General features: G+C 40.3%; 1 protein-coding gene across 2 annotated transcripts in view; it reads left to right on the top strand.

The window, feature by feature from the left end:
• The window catches only part of erbin (erbb2 interacting protein), a 108272-nt gene that overhangs the window by 58374 nt on the left and 25783 nt on the right, over positions 1 to 24115 (top strand). For both annotated transcript variants that reach the window (XM_061931974.1, XM_061931973.1), the window contains exons 3-6: positions 14072 to 14266; positions 14502 to 14619; positions 20674 to 20752; positions 20851 to 20940. In XM_061931974.1, the coding sequence (XP_061787958.1) occupies positions 14081 to 14266; positions 14502 to 14619; positions 20674 to 20752; positions 20851 to 20940 (473 nt within the window). In that variant the 5' untranslated portion in view covers positions 14072 to 14080. The remainder of the gene's footprint in view (positions 1 to 14071; positions 14267 to 14501; positions 14620 to 20673; positions 20753 to 20850; positions 20941 to 24115) is intronic.

The raw sequence follows: 24115 nt of genomic DNA, 5'->3' as shown, positions 1-24115 counted from the left end.
CCAGAACATTGCAATGTTCTATGTAAACATGATGTCAAACAGTAGACCTGTTCATCCTGTTACAGCTGTTTGCTCAACACACGTGCAAAGATGAGGAGCACATTGCACACATGTTGTTAGAACATGAGGGCAGCGTCCCAGTTTGAAAGGCACTATAGACTAGCATGCATGCAAGCAAATACAGCGTGCTTAACGCTCTCATTAACAGTTAGAGCTTTCCTGATTGATTGATTGATTGAGACTTTTATTAGTAGGTTGCACAGTGAAGTACATATTCCGTACAATTGACCACTAAATGGTAACACCCGAATAAGTTTTTCAACTTGTTTAAGTCGGGGTCCACTTAAATTGATTCATGATACAGATATATACTATCAGATATATACTATCATCATAATACAATCATCACACAAGCTAATCACATTGAATTATTTACATTATTTACAATCCGGGGTGTGGAGGGGGATAGGGGGGGGGGGTTGTTATCATCAGTCATCAACAATTGAGAACAGAGAAATGCATGATTTTGTGACAAAGCTGACGTCAAGTTGCGACTGCGGCCTCAGCAGAGTCGATTTACGTCATTACCATGTGCAGGAAGTGGTTTTACAGGAAGTTTGTAAAACTTTTAAAGGGAGCCTTCATGTGCAACACTCGTTTTGTCAAAATGCATCACTGTTGTGTAACGCTATAATCACGGTTCAGTTCGAACCTTGGTTTTAAGGTCAATGTTTGGTTCACAGGAACCAAATGCAAAACATGAAACTGCTTAGCTTTTTTTGTAAACGGCTTAAAATTGTTTATTTTAAATAAAAGGTACATTAAAAAAATAAAACAATTCAATGAATAAAATAGGAAATGTATTTAATGTATGAAGGTGCAACTGAGAGTTTGAAAACTGTGAAGAATGATTGTATGCCTATTAAAGTCGGTAGACTTTGGAAGAGGGTTTTCACCTAGGCCAGGGGTGTCCAAACTTTTTCCACTGAGGGCCGCACACTGAAAAATCAAAGCACGCAAGGGCCGTTTTGATATTTTCTTCATTTTCAAAACCAATACAATATACACTTTTTTTTAAACCTTTGGGGCTACCTCAAGTTAGGTCCTAGGGACCCAGAAGGGTTTCAGTCTTAAAAAAGGTTAAAAATAAGTCATATATTTTTTTAAATATATCCATCCATCCATTTTCTACCGCTTATTCCCTTCAGGGTCGCGGGGGGCGCTGGAGCCTATCTCAGCTACAAACGGGCGGAAGGCGGGGTACACCCTGGACAAGTCGCCAACTCATCGCAGGGCCAACACAGATAGACAAACAACATTCACACATATATATGAGTTATTTTTATGTATTTATTTTTTAACATTTTATGAGCTTTGTGTCAAAACCCAATTTTTTGGGGCAAAAATACAAAATATACAATGTGTTTCCCAAAAAGATTTTCAAAGTGGAATATTTGATGTGAAGTAATTTGATCCCTAAATAGGTCAATAATTCATAGCAAAATTGATTTGAATTTATTATTTAAATTTTTTTTAGCAAAGACAGGTGTTTTTTAATTCCACAAAAATTTTGGGAGATCCAAAAGTGCCCCACTCATAAAACGGTCATGCTTTTTTTTTAATATATTTTTTTTACATTCAACACTTAAATCTCTGTATCAGTTTCAGATAGTATATAGTGTAATTAGTTTAATATATTTATAATAACAATCAATATAATAATTAGTATAATTAGTATTAGTATATCTATCATTTGTATGTATTTAAAAAAAATAATTTTCATATTTTTCATGTTTTGTTTGTTTGTTGTATTTGTGTCCTTTCTGTCTTTAAATCAGTCAATATTTCATAGCAACTTTGATTTTGATTCATTATTATTTTTTGAGAAATGATTTTTAAAAATCGTATTAGAGTCAACAATGCAACTTTTTCTCGTTGCATTTCACCTATTTGCTCTTTTATTCCACTTTTTAATGTTTAAAAAAAAATGTTTTAGTATTTTTAGAATGATGTGCCGTGGGCCGGTAAAACATGAGCTGCGGGCCACAAATTGCCCCCGAGCCACACTTTGGACACCACTGACCTTAGGCACTAATGTAGTCGTTTCTTCAGCAAGCCGAAGGCCTTACTGCATTGTTTTTGTTGCAGCTACTTGGTAAACAAACACTTCCTGCTCTCCACCTGATGCGTAGTGCCCCAGAGCGCTGTACGCCTCTGTGCTATACTGGTATCTGTTTCATACCGGAAAAATCGGATTACGAATACATGTAGTGTTAAACCTCTACTGTTATGCAATATTGTGGTGCACATATTTCTGATACAATCCAGTTCTTGTAGAGACGCGTTGGCTTCTCCGACTATACCCAGCACTCCAATGTTGTTTGGATGTCAGGAAGGAATGAAAAGCCTTCGTCTCCCTTCAGGTTGTCTTGATAAGAAATGAATGCACATAGCGTGCTGTGGGAAAAGCCTGAGTAGATCCCCCTATGGAAATGGACTGTGGTCCTGTGGGAATCTATGACATCTCTATAACCTCCAGTAAGTGAAGGGCTCGGCAAATGAAGTGGAAGAAAATAGTCTTCTCGTGCCTAAGGCCTATCTGCATCCACAGATAAAACGTGAGAATTATTCATTAGAGTAATTATGATAACCCTCTCCACGGGAGTAGCGATGAGGACCCTCTGGATGCTGCACACACACAATGACAGGAACTGGCCTTGTGCATCTGCTGCTGCTCTGATGTGGTTTGCACATTCTCAAAGAGATGAATCACACCGGCTCTGATTAAGTTGATGATATGGATCAGTGTGCGCATGCTCCACGTGCGCTCAGAGCTCAGCAGTGTAGATGTTGCTGCTAAAAGCCACTTTGTCCTCCACGCAGATCAGATTACTCACCCTCATTTCAGGCCAAACAATCACTGTTTTGTTTTCCCCAGTCACGCAGGACCACTGAGAGCTCAGAGCCTCGGTGAGAAGCGACACTGCAGAGAGTGAAACTGGAACTTCAGGTTTTAGTCTGTTGCAAACCCCCTCTATGATACCAGCAGCTTTTCACTTCCTGCTGAACTGATAACTTTGGTCACTTCTCAAACACAGCAGTGGACGTCAAGATAAAATGTATTGAATGTGTCTACATGACGCTACAGAAAATCTCTATTGGTATTGTCCGACTGATACCAAATTTTAGGAGTAGGACGAACCACTTAAGTCATACGCAATCTGTTGGAGCTCCAATTTGTTTGTTGAATTGATCTTTGCGGTAAGTAGTTGCATCATGGGAAGCGTGGGAAAATCTTCACCTCCCACCGTAGACGTTTCACTCTGTTTCCTCTACAGGCCATCTGGTTGACTTCATTCCAGGCCAGTTGTGTTTGTAATCTCTACCAAATATGTTTCAGCTGTAGCCGACAATCCAGGCGAGCAACAATCTGGATCAAAAGCTGCTTTCAGGAAGCGCTAATCACATTGTGCCATATCAACCAGACCAGCGCCGCTCGCTATTAATAACACAAGCTGCTCGCTGCTGCTGACATGTGCTGCGCTTCACCCAAACGGCAACAAATTCCGCACAGCTATCACCAATTCTTCAACAAAAACTGTGACAAAACCAGCTTGACTACGACGTCAGGGCCACAAAGGTTTCACCGGTGACCTTAAACTGCATTTAAGCAGACTTAGAAGTGGAAAATGTCCCGCTTAGATCTTATGAGGTCAGACATCAATGTGAACAAAAAACTTGGCTGACTTATTCTTTTTTGACGACACCAAGATTGAAAGGATCAATTTGCCCCAGTTTTCTGAGCAGGAACTCCATCCAGTGGCATTCCATTGCACTTTTCCTAGTCGGAGGTCTGACATTTCCGACTTTCTATTTTTCTGGAATGCAACAGTAGTTTCTATGACAACATCCTTGACCCAGGAGGCAATGGGAGGTTTTGTGACTGGGAAACCGCCTCCAGGCTCTGATGAAGAGAATAAAGTGGGAATGTGTGTTTGTCCTCTTGTTTTATTCACCGCCACATGGCGGCTACTCATGCTAACTGCAACTTTTGCAGTCTAGCGTGCTGCCACATCTTAAAACGTGTATAAATAAGTAGGCCAAGAGAGGGAAGTATCATGTCTGGAACTTATCGATCGCAGCGCTTTTTAAAACCTTCAAAGAGTTGGTGACGGGCCGAGGATTTGCAAGGGCAGTCGGCCATGTAGATGTAGGTCACTTTGTGTTATTGGCACTGAGGACCTCATTAGTGTGCGGCCTTCTTCATGATTCTCTGCCTAAATGTTGTAGTGGTGGTAGCCTTATGAATCTGACTCCTTGCATTGTCCCAGTATCCTTGGGAGGGTAATAAATGAATTAGAAAAAGTATATCTATTTTGGGTGGCGCTGTGCATGCTTTTTGCCCCTTAGCATTGACCTTTTTCCAGTTGACCTATTAAGGCAGTTTGCAAACAAGTTAACTGGTGGCAAACAAACGGGGGCAATGTTGCAACGCTGTACATATGATGCAAGCGTGTTTGAGGACATGCTATCTTCCTACTACCTTCTTGCTCCTGCCAGCTTTGGGTCCTTTGTGCATGCTGAGAATAATTGTTTGGTGGTTCAATTGGCTTCTTGCGTCTCGCTATAGCTCAACCTCAAACCACATTAGTTTTTCAGGTGTTTTAGCTCTACGCTCTCAATTTTCAATCAGATTATCCCAACAATTTAATTGCTTTACATTTACTGACTGTGTTATTACACTCTGCTAGGAGGTTATACGGGGGGCGGCATGGCCCGGTTGGTAGAGTGGCCGTGCCAGCAACCTGAGGGGTTGCTGGTTCGATCCCCAGCTTCTACCACCCTAGTCACGTCCGTTGTGTCCTTGAGCATTACACTTCACCCTTGCTCCTGATGGGTCGTAGTTAGGGCCTTACATGGCAGCTCCCGCCATCAGTGTGTGAATGTGTGTGTGTGAATGGGTGAATGTGGAAATAGTGTCAAAGCGCTTTGAGTACCTTGAGGGTAGAAAAGCACTATACAAGTATAACCCATTTACCATTACCATTTATACAATCGCCAGGGTTTGGCTGTTTAATTGGCAACATAAAAGATGTGGGTGCGTTTTGATAAAACTTTCAACTATTTGAGAAGGACTGCCTTCTATTTACGTTACGAGCCGTGTCCAAGCTCGCAGCCCACCAGCCAAAAAAAGCAAGTGGATTAGGGATCAAATGATTATTGGCGCCAATATTTGCCATTTTGACATATATAGGTATCGGCCTCTTTATGGGTATCGGCCTTTAAAAAAAATGTTTTATTGAAAATATATAGTAATATTTACCTCTATTTTTAATCATTTTAAGTGTAACAATCATTGAACGAATGCCATTTTTTAATCCAACGAGCCTCATTTAAAACTGGTTATTTTGACTCAGATGCTGTTGGCCTCTCTGCCTTAAGTATTGTCCCGCCCACATCGCCATCTACCGTATTTTCCGCACTATAAGGCGCACCGGATTATTAGCCGCACCTTCAATGAATGGCATATTTCAAAACTTTGTCCACCTATAAGCCGCCCCGGACTATAAGCCGCGCCTACGCTGCGCTAAAGGGAATGTCAAAAAAACAGTCAGATAGGTCAGTCAAACTTTAATAATATATTAAAAACCAGCGTTCTAACAACTCTGTCCCAAAATGTACGCAAATGTGCAATCACAAACATAGTAAAATTCAAAATAGTGCAGAGCAATAGCAACATAATGTTGCTCGAACGTTAATGTCACAACACACAAAATAAACATAGCGCTCACCTTCTGAAGTTATTCTTCATTCGTAAATCCTTCGAATTCTTCGTCTTCGGTGTCCGAATTGAAAAGTTGGGCAAATGTGGGATCCAAAATGGCCGGTTCCGTCTCGTCGAAGTCATCGGAGTCAGTGTCACTGTTCAGCAGTTCTGTGAATCCTGCCTTCCGGAAAGCTCGGACCACAGCTGTGACCGAAATATCTGCCCAGGCATTTACGATCCACTGGCAAATGTTGGCGTATGTCGTCCGGCGCTGTCTGCCTGTCTTAGTGAAGGTGTGTTCGCCTTCGGTCATCCATTGTTCCCACGCCGTTCGCAGTCGTGATTTGAATGCCCTGTTGACACCAATATCCAGCGGTTGGAGTTCTTTGGTTAATCCACCCGGAATGATGGCGAGTGTTGTATTTGTGTGCTTCACTTGTTTTTTGACACCATCTGTGATGTGGGCGCGCATAGAGTCGTATATCAACATGGACGGAGCTGTGTGAAAAAAGCCACCCGGCCTCTTCGCGTAAACTTTCCTTAACCACTCGCTCATCTTTTCTTCATCCATCCATCCCTTCGAGTTAGCTTTTATGATGACGCCGGCTGGAAAGGTCTCTTTTGGCAAGGTCTTCCTTTTGAATATCACCATGGGTGGAAGTTTCAGGCCATTAGCATGGCAAGCTAGAACCACAGTGAAGGACGACTTCTCATTCCCTGTGGTGCGAATATTCACCGTACGTGCTCCCGTTGTATCCACAGTATCCACAGTGCGGTTCACAGGAATATCAGTTGCTGTGAAATAGTAATCCGTGTGCGGATGGAGAGATTGCGTCTTTTCATGAACCGGATCCTTGTCGCTTAGTAGGAGCCATTTTGTGGTCTTTACAGATGTAAACAGGAAATGAAACGTACGGTAATATCCGCGCTCTTTTTCTTCTTCTACGCGGGCGGGTGGTTGCTTACAGTAGAAGAAGAAGCGCTTCCTGTTCTATGGGGGCGGGTGCTTACCTTGGCGGTTGCTTGCGTAGAAGAAGAAGCGCTTCCTGTTCTACCGGGAAAAAAGATGGCGGCTGTTTACCGTAGTTACGAGACCGAAACTTTATGAAAATGAATCTTAATATTAATCCATATATAAAGCGCACCGGGTTAAAAGCCGCACTGTCAGCTTTTGAGTAAATTTGTGGTTTTTAGGTGCGGCTAATGGTGCGGAAAATACGGTAATTGGTTACGCAAACCAAGCATGGGTAAGAGGCAGGGCCAATCAGAAGCCAAGGTCTTCTGTAGGGTTCTCAAACACACGGCGGAGAGAAGCGTGTGGAGGAACTCCGGTGGTTGTAATGTGGAAATAGTGTCAAAGCGCTTTGAGTGCCTTGAAGGTAGAAAAGCGCAATACAAGTATAACTCATTACAGATGTGTCGAAAGTAAGTAGACATATAAAAATTGTAATAAACATCCCAGTCCTCTACATGTCACAACTACTTTATTCAATCCGTTACTATAAGCAGAATACCATAAGAACTTCATGAACATAAGCGGCAGCTGCTTGCTCGTAGTACATGGACATGTCTGTGAATCAAAACATCGATACGAAAACAGTCTGTTTGAGTAGAAGCATGTTCATGTCTGTATGGTGCGATGAAATTATTCGCTAATAATGCACCTAAAAATGGACTGTCCGACTTGGAAAAAAACCTGTTGGACATGTGCGAATAGGGATTTCAACCCTTTAATCTCATTTTGCTCTCAAAATAAATACATTTTAGTTTGTTCAAACTAGAGTAAATTTTTTGCCCATCTGTACAGCATGTTTGAAATAAACTTTAACCTTAACCAAATGTACAAGTGATTGACACGGAAGTGTCACTGATCACTCTGTGTGCAACCCCGCTCCTCTTCGTTCACACCAATGTTCCCTCTAATTGTTCATGTGTCTGAGCAAACACAAAAACTCCCTGAGCATTCAGTGGAGCACATGTGAGCAACATCACACGTGGCAATACCAGCAGCACACCTGTCTCAAACACATCTTTTATAATAACACTCAAATGAGAGGAGTCATTTTCATGAGAGTATTTTGTAATATTGGTGATTTGGCCCACTTTTAATGAAAATAAAAGAAATCTTGTTTTTCATAAGCTATGGATTAGTATTGTACAATATGTCTGGGTGGGGGTCCTGCTTTGGAAATCGTTTGTACCCCTTTCAGAGATCACATTTAGTTCCCCTTAAACATCCTCATGTTGCACAATGAAATGTAAGCATAGGATGAAGTGTGCATTCCTGTAACTTTCTCTAGTAACAGCATTCCATCATTAATATAAATAAATTAACATTAATAATAAATGAGCACACATATGACTGAGGAGTCTTAGTGTAACTTTGTGTGGTTTGAGTTGTCCGACTTTTTGTGTGGCCATAAACGCACCAGTGGCTTAGTGGTATGCGTGTTGGTGACAGATGACAAGTTGGTTTTGGCCTGGTTTGTACGGCAAAAAATGACTAGTTTTTCGAGATACAGTATACGTTTTTTACTCATGTTTTTGGTGTGGTTATGGCCGAATATAAACAGTTTTGCTCAATAAAGTGTTTGATATAATTCCTGTCCTCGAAGCATCTCGATAGACGTTACAATAATTGAACGGTGTTGACGAACACCGTTAGGGCCGCTTGTTGTCACTGTCACTCAGAGTTGCATTGCAAAATTATACAGAATAAATGTGTTTATTTTTGTTTGGAATTCAGATGGGATTTGATTTGGTGCGCGGCACATATTTGCTGTGCGCAGAGGACGCTTGCGCAGTGCGCGATTGCGCAGGCGCGCACCTTAGAGCGAACGTTGGTTCACACACTCAGTCTTCCAACATGTAAAAAGCAAGACTTAGCTGGAGGAATTAGTCATTGAAAGACAAAACAAATTTCACCACCTTAAAACTTGACACAAACTGCACTGCGCGCTAGTAGTTACGAAGGTTGGAGGGAATATTGAACAACAAATCAATAATGGAAGTGACAAACTCACCATCCAAACAATGCCCTGCTTGTTGACAAAAACATACAGCATGGAAGCACATTCAATCTATTTATTAAGCAGAGGTAACACAAACCAGTGAAAGATTCAAAAGTGCCGCCGTCAAAGCAGACAAACTGCCACTGTTAGCCTACTAAGCTAACAAAAACAGCTCAAACTAAAATGCCTGTGAGACTGAGTGGACTGAGCGTGGACTCGCTCACACCACACGTCTCTAGGCATCAGGCATTGTCTTTTAAAAGGCACACACTGCTGTCATATAAAACTCAACTGCATTATGCCAGATATTAGTTGTTGTTTTTTAAACTAACTGATTAATTACTTTTCCAAGTAATTAATTACATTTATTAAAGAATAATTCCATTAGTAATTCTATTACTTTTTTGATGTAGTAACAAATATCTAGAATTAATGACTTTTTAAAAGTAATTTTCAGAACACAGCCTGTCACAAAGCATCATTAAGCAGTTGGCACGTTCATGTTCCTGGCTAAAATCTGTGTGTGTATGTCCTGTAATAATGTTTACCTATAAAATATTATTGTTAAAGGTAAATTATTTTCATGTTGCTGCTGACGTTTAAACATGTCCTCTTTAACCAGCCACTTTTTTCACATTTTGTTCTTTTGTGGGTTTTTTAGCTGAATAATTGAGCATAGCTCGATGTTTTTTTTAAAGAAAATTGGAGATTATATTTGACTTTTCTTATATTATTATCAGGGCTTTTTCTTTTTTCTTCTCTCAAAACACCTCTTAAATTGGGATCCTATTATGCAAAACTTACTTTTCGTACTTGTTGGTACCTGTTTTTGTCTATTTGAGATCTCTATCAGGCCCAAGAATTTAAAATCAAGGCATGGTGGAGATAGAGATAAATACAAATATTTCAATTTATGGGTTAGTTCATGTTGCGACTTAATTTTTTCTCTGCTAATAATTTTTTTAAATTTAATAGCACTGGTGCTACTACTGAAAAAGCTAAGCGTAAAGCCCTGATGTTTGTGTGATTGAGAGAGGGATCAAAAAAGTTGAACTAAATTCAGTCTAGATTTATTGCAGGGACACACAAAAAGGGTAGAGAATAGTTTGTGCTAGGGCTGGGCGATATTGCCTTTTTTTAATATCGCGATATTTTAAGGCCATATCGCGATACACGATATATATCTCGATATTGTTGCCTCAGCCTTGAACGAACACTTGATGCATATAATCACAGCAGTATGATGATTCTATGTGTGTACATTAAAACATTATTTTTCATACTGCATTAATATATGCTATTTTTAAACTTTCATGCAGAGAAGGAAATCACAACTAAAAAATTCACTATTTTTTTCATACGGTGTTGATCTGGAAATGTTTGCCTCGGCATTTTGATGGTGTGGACGTGTGGCACCGAACGGAGATATTGACGTGCGGAGTAAGCACTCTTCATTGTCTAGCGGGTGACTTTTCAAATGATGCTACATATTAGCAGTGTAGCCGAGTGTCCTGGGTTCGCCTATGCAGTGTACTTATCTAATAAAATAATAAACGGGAGACATTAGAGCAGGTTCGGTAGTCACCGCTTTTATAATGTCAACATCACACACATCCTTCCACAACCACACACACCCTACGTCACAGCCCTACGGCAACTCTGGAGGGACAAAACTCCTCCTCCTTACCTAACACACTCCGGTAACTTGGGACACCCTGAACTGTTTGTTACAGCAGTAATGCTATTTTTTATAGCAACGCTTTTGCCCCACACTTGACAAATTACGGTTGTCTGTTCCACATATTCCCACTTGAAGCCAAACCACCGCCAGACGATGGACCCCCTGCTGTTTTTCTTGGGAATTAATTAGTCCTCCATTTGTTACCAGATTCGCACCTTCTTTCTCTTGTATTAGCGCTCGCACCTCTCCGCTAGCATCACAGCTAACTTTACCCATGCTGCTACCTCTCTGCTCGGGGAGGGCGTATACGTATGTGACGTATGACGTGACAGTATGTGACGTGTGTAAGAAGGTGCGCTTGCTGTCTGTGAGAAGGAGAGACTGGAAAGAGGAGGAGAGCCTGTAGTGTAATGCCCGCAGCTAAAAGCAACTGCGTGAGAACGTATACTCGATATCACGATATAGTCATTTTCTATATTGCACAGAGACAAACCCGCGATATATCGCGTATATCGCCCAGCCCTAGTTTGTGCTACACGAGAAGCTGCATAACAGCAAAGGTGTCGAACTTCTACGCTCGTGCATGCATGCGTAGGCTGCCAAAGAATGCATGATGATACAAAAATACTATAATACAAAATGTGGATTTAAACAAAGTTAAGTGTTAGAGTTTGTAATAGTGTTATTCAAAATGTTGACGCTAATATGAATATCGGCTCCAGATATCGGTTATCGCCCTCCCTCCCTACTAATAATCTGTATTAACCATGAAAAAAATATTTTGTTGGATCTCTAGAGTGGATGACTGACAAGAGTTTATGCCGTTTCTTTCGTTCTGCTATAGATAGCTCGAAATGTTTCCATCCAGATTCAGGATTTTTTATTTATTTTGGGAGATGGGGCCTTGTTCAATAGGCTCTAGCACACCCCGCGACCCCAAAAGTGACAAGCAGTAGAAAATGGATGGATGGATGGACCTGGTTCAGGTCTGCGCTCTCCGAGTGCTTTTTTAGTTCATGCATTGTAATGGTTTTGTATTGGTTGGACCCTGGATGCACAAGCAGAAGCAGTGATTGACAAGCATAGTATTTTATTTAACTGCTCTTATAGAGCAGGCACGAGGAAAAGGCACAAGAACTAACACAAATGCTATAGTTTTGAGGTGATACAAATCTACAGTGAGGGTAAAATAAACAAACACACTGTGAGTAAGAACTAACTACAGTAATAGGTAAACAAAAAACCTGCTGGGATGAAGCAACAAAAACACGAACAAAGATGCTTGAGTCAAAAAATAGAACATTACATGCACACCTTTTATAACGAGTTTACTTGAATAAAAAATTTATATTTGCACAGTTGCATCAATACAAACTACATTTTATGAGTCAAGATTACGTTGGTAAGTCTACTATTACAAGAAGCTACTACAGTATTTATGCGGTATCACACATACATACAGCCACACACCACACATTCCCAGTCCTCGCACACTGACCAGCAGCATACAGTGTCCACACACTTAGTTCCCTGCCTGATTAGAACCATGTGGTCCTCCATCACTGCTGGTGCAGCTGATAACTGAGAGTATTTAAATGTCACTACCTTGATGTCATGGTGAAGAGTGTGTAGGAGGAAATAAAACCACATCAAGTGTGTGTTTGCGCGTACGCGTGTGTGCGTGCCAACCTTTTGGTTGGAAGATCCTCACCAGCCAAGCTGACCTTTCAACACCCACACACCTCGGTCAAAAAAACAAATTACGGCATCACTTTTTATTCTAGAGATTTTTTTATTCTGTTGATTTGTCTTCATTGCCAAGCTCTGCCAAAGTTTTTAGTCCAGCTGCAGTAAAGAGGCACGTTTTATGGTTTAAAAGACATTCTTGTTTCCTCTAATAGTGGAAAAAAGTTTTGGACTCGTGAATCACATTGTGAGCAGTTCTAAAAGTAGAAGCTGCCTGTTGTTAACCAAGACAGAGGGTTGTTGTTACGGCTCATATCATCGGATCCATCATTTGACAGAAAAAAAACAAACTCGGTGGTAGGGTTCTGTGTAGCAGAACAAACATGTGCCAACATTCTCTACATGCTTCAAGTAACAAAGCCGTTCTTGTTGGATTACATTCCGCATGAAACCTGTGTGGACCCACACTATCAAACCTGTGCTGTATTAAAAAGTAAAGCAGGTGGACGCCGACGACTCAACTTCCACCTTCTTGTGAGCATTTTCACTTAGTCACCCATAAATGAGATTTTTTCCTTAGAGGGAAAATTGTGTTTTATTTCACTCCACTTAAAGCAGAACTACATTAATTTTCCCATTAGCTTTTCCTGTTTGACGTGTAAGGAATGTATTTTATTGGCCAAGTTCCATACTGTAATAACAGAGCAATGAAACACAACAAAGTCAATGTGACACAATTAATAAGATGGTTTTGACTTTATATAAGACGCACTCACAAATATTGAGAAGAAAAAAATATTTCTACATATATAAGCCGCACCGGACTATAAGCCACGGATATATATGTTGTGAAATGAGTTATTTACACAAAGATTTAGTACATTTTTATTTACATACCTTAATTTTTTCCAAATGATGCTTGTAAAACGGCCGATCAAATAAAACATGGACCAATCTAGCTGTAGAAGCTAGCTCTCCAATCAGCTAAACAGACTCAATAACTCCACGGTTACGTTTTATGTGAATTTACTGAGGAATTTGTGAAACTGAAACCATACAAAAATAATTATAAGGTAAAAATACTAACATTTACACTTACATTTTTTTTTTTGTTTCACAAAATAAGCGTTTATCACTTGATACTTAAAAAAAATTATAATAATTTGGAATAAGAAACAACTAAATTAATTCCCACATTTATTAAATTAAAGAAAATGTATGCATAACTGGACCATAATTGCCAGATAGTAAAGGAGCTGGTCTGATCTCTCTGTGAGGTGGCTCTCTGCAGTCAGACACATTTTAAAACTGTCTGCATTACTTTATTTACAATAAATAAATCGATTATTGCTTATTGATGTTTACTAATCGATTCTATAATCATTGTGATGCATCTAAAAATCTAAAATTTCCCCCACCTCTATTGCTTAGAGTGATGAAGAAACCATACGAGTAAAAACACTATGGATGACTAGTAGACAAAACGGCACTTGTACTTCCGGTTCAAGGCACTAAACCGAATAAAATACCCTAGACGTTCAACCCGCAGCACCTGCAGTGATCGAACTTGTCCAAAAGATGGCACCATAGCACAAACATTAACACACTTTTTCAGTGTCTTGTGTTTTATAAAAAACAATTTGTTGACTACAAAACATAATGGCCGTTTGCAAAGAAAAATCCATAAATTAGCCGCAATTATGAGCTGCGGGGTGAAAACGTGTAGGAAAAGTTAATTGCTTATAGTCTTAAAAATAAAGTGTATGTAAACAGGACCCCGCGACCACGAGAAGGACAAGCGGTAGAAAATGGATGGATGGACGGACGTAAACAGGAGTTGCATAAGACTCCCATTTAACTAAAGCTGCCGTAAGCCTGCACCTCTTGATAACTCTACATCTTCATTCTTCTGCTTGCCTCCTGTAGTGCCTGAGGATGTCGAAACGAAGCTTCTTCGTTCGTCTGGTGCCGTGCCGCTGCTTGCGAGGCGAGGAGGAGGCAGTAACGTCACTCGACTACTCCCACAGCAGCCTGGAGACGGTTCCCAAGGATATCTTTAGCTTTGAGAAGACGCTGCAGGAGCTCTGCCTTGATGCCAACCAGATTGAGGAGCTGCCTAAAGTAAGCAAGGCCTACTTTTGCTCTGTAAGGCAGTTTTAACATAAAAATGTCGGCTCCTGCTGAGGGTAATGTGTACATCACACATGACAAACCTGAACTACTGAACACCTTACTGAACCTTTACAGGTTCCACTGCGTGTGCAATAACTTCACCTTGGAAAGAAGTTGACTGTCTTTGGTTTTTTATTTCATGTGCAGAGTTTTACCTCCTTCCTGTCACTCTTTGTGTCACCAGCAACTGTTCAACTGCCAGCTACTCCAGCGACTGAGCATGCCAGATAATGACTTGACCGTGTTGCCAGCCGGGATCGCTAACCTCATCAATCTCAGGGAGCTTGACGTCAGCAAAAACAGTAAGCGCAGTTGCCCCCACTTTGACCTTGTGTGTCCGCATCGCTTTGGCAGAACGGTCAAATCAAAGTACCCTGGAAAATACAGACAACAACATTATAGTATGGGAAAACAACCACTGTTGTGACATGCGTTAACCTGTACACCAGGCGAGGCATAGATTCCTTTTAGTGTTTTTTTTTTCTTTTTTTTAACTTAATTCATATGCTCTACTCACTGTTGATACAAGTTGCACAATAAATAACAAGAACAAAAAAGGAGTACAGTGGAACCTCGATTTACAAACTTAATTGGTTCCTGAAAAAGGTCCGTACATCGAAAGGTTTGTATAGTAAAGCAAATTTCTCCATAAGAAACCATTTAAATTTGAATAATGGGGTCCAAACTCTTCAAAAGTCCCTATTTTAGTTGTGGTTTGTACACTTTGAACACAATATAATGTGCTATACAGTACTGTATATTAGGGCTGGGAAAACTGTATCACGCTATGTTTTTTATATTGATCGAAATCCATAATTACCGTATTTTCCGCACTATAAGCCGCCCCGGGTTATTAGCCGCACCTTCAATGAATGGCATATTTCAAAACTTTGTCCACCTATAAGCCGCCCCGGACTATAAGCCGCGCCTACGCTGCGCTAAAGGGAATGTCAAAAAAACAGTCAGATAGGTCAGTCAAACTTTAATAATATATTAAAAACCAGCGTTCTAACAACTCTGTCCCAAAATGTACGCAAATGTGCAATCACAAACATAGTAAAATTCAAAATAGTGCAGAGCAATAGCAACATAATGTTGCTCGAACGTTAATGTCACAACACACAAAATAAACATAACGCTCACTTTCTGAAGTTATTCTTCATTCATAAATCCCTCGAATTATTCTCCTTCGTTGTCCGAATTGAAAAGTTGGGCGAATGTGGGATCCAAAATGGATCTCGCTGTCTCCCTGTCTTAGTGAAGGTGTGTTCGCCTTCTGTCATCCATTGTTCCCACGCAGTTAGCAGTCTAGCTTCGAATGCCCTGTTGACACCAATATCTAGCGGCTGGAGGTCTTTTGTCAATCCACCCGGAATGACGGCGAGTATTGAATTAAGCGCGTAAGCGTATCTCTTAATGTGATGTTATGAGCTAGCAAATATAACAACTACACTACCCAGCATGCAACGATAGTGACGAGCATGCGCGGTAGCCCTGAGAAGCGTTGTTGTATGCTGGCAGTTAGAATGTGGTTATGAGCACGCTGTGAGTAAACGTTGAGAACTCAGTTAACACGCCTCGTCTGCATTATTTATAATTAGACAGACAACACACTTAATAGGAGCCATTTTGGGGTCTTTACATAAACACACAAATGGAAATGAAACGTCACATATACCAAGCATGCACCGCGCGCTTCTTCTACGGGGAAAAAAGATGGCGGCTGTTTACCGAAGTTGCGAGACCGATACTTTATGAAAATGAATCTTAATATTTATCCATATATAAAGCGCACCGGGTTATAAGGCGCACTGTCAGCTTTTGAGAAAATTTGTGGTTTTTAGGTGCGCCTTATAGTGCGGAAAATACGGTAATTGGTTCCTGAAAAAGGTCCGTACATCGAAAGGTTTGTATAGTAAAGCAAATTTCTCCATAAGAAACCATTTAAATTTGAATAATGGGGTCCAAACTCTTCAAAAGTCCCTATTTTAGTTGTGGTTTGTACACTTTGAACACAATATAATGTGCTATACAGTACTGTATATTAGGGCTGGGAAAACTGTATCACGCTATGTTTTTTATATTGATCGAAATCCATAATTATTGATATTTTTATGCCTGTCAATAATAAAGTAATACAATTTCCAACTTACCGAGGTTGCTATTTATCAGTGGATAAGGTGTCTGGTAGCCAGGTGGTAAAAATAATTGCAGTAAATATAAAGGCAGTTGCAGTTTCGATACACTAGATGGCAGTAGTGTATGAACTATTGAACATTACACAGAGTAGTTTGAGAAGCTGCTCATTAAGCCGACACATTAGAAGTGTCAGGATGTTGCTGCACCGTCTGCAATAAAACCCAAAAAAAACAAATTCCAGTTTCTCTCCTCACTACATGCAGAGAATCCACAGCCAGACAGAAAGATGGCGCAACAGAACTTGGTAGACACTGTTTCCTGATTGGCTGTCACTCCCATTGCTCAGTGACATTTCCTGTTTCCTGTTAAGCTGGGTTCCCAAAGCGCGAATGACTTGATGCAACGAATCTTGCTTCATAATTTCTGGTTTCTTCCGAACTAAAAATATAATTAGGTAACAAATGTTTTATCGAACGCCTTTTATATTGATATCAATTGTGTCTATCGCGATATACATTGATATTGTTTTATCGGCCCTGCCTTACTGTATATCAAACAAACATAACACGGAGGTGATAAATCGACTCTCTTTTATTAACAAGCCAAAACAACAACATTAACAAGCTGCTGTGCTGTATGCGCTGCTCTGCAAACCCGCAAGAAGTCTTTTTAGTGCCTTCACAAACGATCAGAAATTAGAAAAATCCTTAACTTTACCAACCATATTGCTATAATAATAAACATTTTAAGAAAGAAAATCCACTTACAGTACTTTAACATCGGCAAAGAAGCCGATGAATTTACCATGAATTGATTGACGTGGACCCCGACTTAAACAAGTTGAAAAACTTATTCGGGTGTTACCATTTAGTGATCAATTGTACGGAATATGTACTGTACTATCAATCTACTAATAAAAGTATCAATCAATCAATCAAAGCAGCTTACGAGTGGAGAGAAAGGACCGGGGAGACAGTTGAGAAGTGAGGGGGTGAAAAGACGGGCAATATGTGTGTGCTCTTGGATTAGGCGCCACTAAACGAGAGATAGTCTTCACACTGAAATAAATCCGCTTTTGCATTTTTTTTCAAGAAAAGTCAGTTCTCAATACAATTTAAAAACTTGCCGTTGTACGAATCCGGCTTCCGCAATCTCCTCAATACGAGTAAACACAAAACGGCTGCCAGCGGGATTCAAAATGATTGAATGAAGCATTCGTACACAGTGCCATATTTGACGCTATCTATAAGTTCACAAACCGAAAAGTTCACACATAGAGGGGTTCGTAAATCAAGGTTCCACTGTAATTCACTTCCATAAAAACGTTATGATAATGATATTATAATACGATAAATGGGACCGAAAAGTATTTAACTCTTGGGTGCCATTTGATTTTATATAATAAATAAATACAATGTTCAGAGTGTTTCTCACCTTTCTGTATTTGTATCTGGGGCAGCACTATCTATCCTCCATGAAAACACACTTAGTATGATCACATTTGTTTTGTCTTAAAGTCCAGTTTAGAGAAGTATTTCATCTTGGATTATAATCCCCCATGTTGGCAGACATATTCATTCTTTTCATTCCACTTTATTTCATTTCATTCGAACCAGTAAAACTAAATTTTTGCATATGCCAAAAAAAAAAGTTGGCTTCCTGTATTACAAATGCCAAGTTTGTTATAAATAAAGTTGTTGGAAATAAAACCCTGGCTTCTGCTGGTTAAACAGTGTAGTGTCTTATCGCTTGATGGCCTCTGCTTCTCCCAGTATGGCAAGTCAGAGTACTGCTTAAGCATTTTGGGACCTAAGCCTCCAACTTCTCTTTTCTTTATTTTAGTGTCAGATTAGCAAGAATAGTGATGTCACACTTACATTAAACAGGCTGTAAATTATAGTCTACAGTGTACAAACTAGAAATTCATGGTGTAAAATGTATCTGCAAACATTTAGCGGCATTGTGCAAGCAGACTAGCAGTAAGCCATGTCCTCTTTCTCTTACACATACTTCACAAGTAAGAAGGTAGAGCGGCAACACTCGCAAGCCTCATTATAGGTTTGCGTGCAAATTTAGTGATTTTACTCAATTAAATTTTCAGCGATTTTAATCATACAGAAAATACATTAATAACACAGTTCAATGTATACATCTCAATACAGTGTTATGTCTATCTTTCCGACACTTGCCTACTTTGATAGCATTTACCCGAACCACTGCTATGTTTAATTTATGGACTAGGTTTGATTCCAGACCCCGCATGGAAGACAATATAGTTTAGCACTATTCATGTGGTCGCAAGTGGCTGACAGTCATTTGTCTCTTAGGTGCTAAGTCAAGTGTCTACCATCATAATGTTAAAAGCAGACCATATCAATGAACTGTCCTACTGTTGCTTCTGCATCACTGCACTGGTCTGTACATATTGACAGGTAAAACTGGCACACTGCGTCTCATTTAACAGCGGTGACGTTTCTCAGAGCACTTACTGGATAAGGAAAGTGTACAAGTCCAGACGTGTAGCATGTTGAATAAGACTGACCTCATCGCAAACTTGAGATGCAGACTAAGATGCGTACTCGCACTCGGCCAATTATACAGACCACTTCACACCTAAAGTCCGTCACATTTGACTAGGGTGAGCAGACTGGTCTGAGCCATTTGAATGACTATTGTGATCACTCCTCGGATCCCTTAAATATCAGCCGCCACTTTGTACAAAATAAATAATCTGAACGACTCCAAGTAAGACTGAAAATAATTCTCAAAGTCAGGAAAATTGCAGTGAAACAGCTGAATAGAAGTGATGGAACAAGTAACCAGGCCGTGTTTTGGATGATTGAGAATGTAGATGAGAGGGAGGGGAAATCCAACCCAAGTCTTAAACCGTACGGATGATGTTGTGTGAGTACTCTCTTACGCATCTCTCAGCTTCTGTTATACAACTTGTCAAATTAAGTCTTGAACACAAGATACCCGTTGATGGGAACAATCATGTCTGCTGGTTACTGGCTTGTTTTTTTTAGAAAAGTTCAAGTCCGCAAAGCGTTGAGCTTCATGCATGATGTCCATACCTGCGACAGTATAGAAAAGATCTTGTTAGGAAGATAAACAGTGCCAGCGGAGCTAATGTGTAACCCAAGTGTGCTGTCCTGCTTTGTCATTAATTTTCTTCGTCCTCTTTGTGGTTGGTTAAGAAAAGAAGCTGAGCGGACTTTTTTCCACATGTGTTTAATTTGTTGTTATATGACCTGCAAATATCAGCAAAACAGACCTTTGACCTACTGTATATAAGATGACCTGTCCTGTCGATATTCTTATGGTATTAGTTTATGTCTAACATGCATACAGTTGCAATATGGTGCATGATGCATCACATGTTCCCAATTTCACATTTTAACTTTTCCGAAAAGGAGCAGAAAGCAGCAGAGTTTATTTAATCCAACCCTTTTTTCGTTTCATAGCAATTGCTAACACATTTGTTTGTTCACTTCTTGTGCTCAATCTGTAACACAAACATAGAAAAAATTATCAATAAATATCCCATGAATAAATAGTTGCAAGTTGTGATGCAAATAATGAGATAGATACAATTATCACATTTGTCAATAAGGTTCAAGGTGTTTATCAGGATTCTTCTTCCTTGTACTTTGTAACCACTTTGGGTTGAAACCGTTGGATCATATCAGTCAGTGCACTGTTCAATCTCTTTGCTTAATCAATGTCTATGCTGTCTATTTGTAATTGTTTCGTTTTTTCTCCCACTGTTACCAAATAGCATTATTTTAGTTTTTCTTTTGTCAAACCATCCTATTGTATTGATTTGTTCTCTTATTTGTATTAGCTACTCTGTGTTCTCTACTGAACAAAAGTCTGTCGTATCGTCTGCAAATAGTACTAACGTTAAGTCCTTTGTTACTTTGCAAATGTAATTTATATAGCGATTGAACAGTTGTGGTCCCAGTATTGATCCCAGGGTTCACAGCAAGGTGTATTTAAAGCTGTTGACGTATATTCGCCCAGCTTCACGTATTGCTTCATGTCGTATAAGTCGCTTCTTACCCAGTTCAAGACCCATGCGATATATGTAACAGTCACAGTGATGACTCAGGACCTGCACATACATCTTGCATTGTTTGGTGTTGAATATGCAAATAACATTTTTAAAATTTTAGAGTAAAAGTCACAAACTATTTTTGTTTTCTGCTTGTGTGTAGGTATCCAGGAGTTTCCAGAGAATATCAAGAACTGCAAAGTGCTTACTATTGTGGAGGCCAGCGTGAATCCTATCTCCAAGTGCGTATGAGACACTCTGCATGATACCACCACAGCATCAGTTAGGTCAGGTTTCTTGTGACTAATCTTTTCCTTGTTGTTGCCGCTTGCGTGTCCAGGCTCCCTGAAGGCTTCACCCAACTCATGAGCCTGACCCAGCTCTACTTGAATGATGCCTTCCTGGAGTTCCTACCAGCCAGCTTTGGCAGGTCTGTTAGAAAACAAACCCTCACTGTGATTTTAAAGCTTCTACTGCAGCGGACCCTCTCAGCTTAGTGGACAAACCACTTACACTCAAACTGATCATTTTAGAGTAGTCCAGTCTGAAGGTAGAGGATGAGTCCAAAACACAAACACAAAACAAGGCAAGACCTTAAAGGGGAACTGCACTTTTTTGGAATTTTGCCTATCATTCACAATCCTTATGTGGGACAAGAACACATACGTTTTTCTTTGTTTAATGCATTCTAACTCGTAAATAAACACTAGCAAAACGTGGCTAACAATGCAGGTAATGGGGATTCGATCTAATCCACCTATAAAGCGCTCTAGGAAACAGGAAACCTCAAAAAACGTTTTATATACAACCTGAAGTATACATGTAATGTAGTAACAGACACATTCATAATAACATGAAATATTTACATATTTTGCTCATTTAAAGCATACGAAATTGCATTGATTTTACAGAGCGCATCACAATGTTCACTATTTCCTTCAAGAAAAAACAACTACCGTATTTTCCGCACTATAAGCCGCCCCGGGTTATTAGCCGCACCTTCAATGAATGGCATATTTCAAAACTTTGTCCACCTATAAGCCGCCCCGGACTATAAGCCGCGCCTACGCTGCGCTAAAGGGAATGTCAAAAAAACAGTCAGATAGGTCAGTCAAACTTTAATAATATATTAAAAACCAGCGTTCTAACAACTCTGTTCACTCCCAAAATGTACGCAAATGTGCAATCACAAACATAGTAAAATTCAAAATAGTGCAGAGCAATAGCAACATAATGTTGCTCGAACGTTAATGTCACAACACACAAAATAAACATAGCGCTCACTTTCTGAAGTTATTCTTCATTCGTAAATCCTTCGTCTTCGGTGTCCGAAGTGAAAAGTTGGGCAAATGTGGGATCCAAAATGGCCGGTTCCGTCTCGTCGAAGTCATCGGAGTCAGTGTCACTGTTGTCCAGCAGTTCTGTGAATCCTGCCTTCCGGAAAGCTCGGACCACAGTTGTGACCGAAATATCTGCCCAGGCATTTACGATCCACTGGCAGATGTTGGCGTCGTCTGGCGCTGCCTCCCTGTCTTAGTGAAGGTGTGTTCGCCTTCTGTCATCCACTGTTCCCACGCAGTTAGCAGTCTAGCTTCGAATGCCCTGTTGACACCAATATCTAGCGGCTGGAGGTCTTTTGTCAATCCACCCGGAATGACGGCGAGTATTGAATTAAGCGCGTAAGCGTGTCTCTTAATGTGATGTTATGAGCTAGCAAATATAACAACTACACTACCCAGCATGCAACGATAGTTACGAACATGCGCGGTAGCCCTGAGAAGCGTTGTATGCTGGCAGTTAGAATGTGGTTATGAGCACGCTGTGAGTAAACGTTGAGAACTCCGTTAACACGCCTCGTCTGCATTATTTATAATTAGACAGACAACACACTTAATAGGAGCCATTTTGGGGTCTTTACATAAACACACAAATGGAAATAAAACGTCACATATCCCAGCATGCACCGCGCGCTTCTTCGTCATCCACTGTTCCCACGCAGTTAGCAGTCTAACTTCGAATGCCCTGTTGACACCAATATCTAGCGGCTGGAGGTCTTTTGGCAATCCACCCGGAATGACGGCGAGTATTGAATTAAGCGCGTAAGCGTGTCTCTTAATGTGATGTTATGAGCTAGCAAATATAACAACTACACTACCCAGCATGCAACGATAGTGACGAGCATGCGCGGTAGCCCTGAGAAGCGTTGTATGCTGGCAGTTAGAATGTGGTTATGAGCACGCTGTGAGTAAACGTTGAGAACTCAGTTAACACGCCTCGTCTGCATTATTTATAATTAGACAGACAACACACTTAATAGGAGCCATTTTGGGGTCTTTACATAAACACACAAATGGAAATGAAACGTCACATATCCCAGCATGCACCGCGCTTCTTCTTCTTCCGGGGGCGGGTGGTTGCTTACAGTACAAGAAGAAGCGCTTCCTGTTCTATGGGGGCGGGTGCTTACCTTGGCGGTTGCTTGCGTAGAAGAAGAAGCGCTTCCTGTTCTACCGGGAAAAAAGATGGCGGCTGTTTACCAAAGTTGCGAGAACGAAACTTTATGAAAATGAATCTTAATATTTATCCATATATAAAGCGCACCGGGTTAAAAGCCGCACTGTCAGCTTTTGAGTAAATTTGTGGTTTTTAGGTGCGGCTAATGGTGCGGAAAATACGGTACCTCTAATCATGGCAGACTTGGCGAGAGCCAAAGAATACTTTGGGACAAATGATGATCCAGAACCTTATATTTTTTTAGCCGAACTTTAAGGAGGATAAACTACAAGTTTTAGAAGCTTAGAGATGAACAGATTCAGTTCTTGTGAAACACTAAGCATCCTGTAGCAGTAATGCAAAGTGCTAGACAAGAAATACAAACTACGAACATAATAAATAATCACCTGCTGGGCATTGTCCGCTCTCACTGGGATTCCGACTGATTGGTTGTTTATATCTTTAGGCACTTAGACTTGTGTTTAAAGAAAAAGTAAGGCCAGCAACACTCGTTTCCTTCTAATAATTTTAATACAAACTGCGCAGTCGCGACCAAAGACAGACCGATTTCGAAAATGTCTCTGTCTGTGTTTGGTAGCGCCTGCGCAGTTTGTAATAAAATTATTAGCGTTGCTGGCCTTACTTTTTCTTTAAGTACATTTCTTGCCGTGCACCTCTTTATTTTTATTTTATTACGTTTTTTGGAGAGTGCAAGTTTTTCCTGTATTTTGTATCACTGCCATTGAACGCATCACCTCCTTTACTGCACGTTACATGGCATCTTACCAGGAAGTCGACAAGCTCACGGAAGCTAGAACTACTACGCTGGCTTTCTCTGATTCAGACTCTGATAGTGTTTTAAGTTTGTTCCCAGAGGACATATCTGCTAGAAAAAAGGCACACTGACGAAGACATTTTCGAAACCGGTCTGTGTTTGGTAAATTATTAGAAGGACACGAGTGTTACTGGCCTTACTTTTTCTTTAAGTAAATTTTTTTGCCATGGACCTCTTTATTTTGATTTTATTAGGTTTTTGGAGAGTGCGGGTTTTTCCTGTATTTTGTACTTAGACTTATGTTCCCCGGTGTAGATGATTATTGAATCATAATTCT

This window comes from Nerophis lumbriciformis, linkage group LG39 (assembly GCF_033978685.3).
Source record: "Nerophis lumbriciformis linkage group LG39, RoL_Nlum_v2.1, whole genome shotgun sequence".
NCBI lineage: Eukaryota > Metazoa > Chordata > Actinopteri > Syngnathiformes > Syngnathidae > Nerophis > Nerophis lumbriciformis.
The sequence above is the reverse complement of the archived record's forward strand: the minus strand, read 5'-3'. Positions and strand labels throughout refer to the sequence as shown.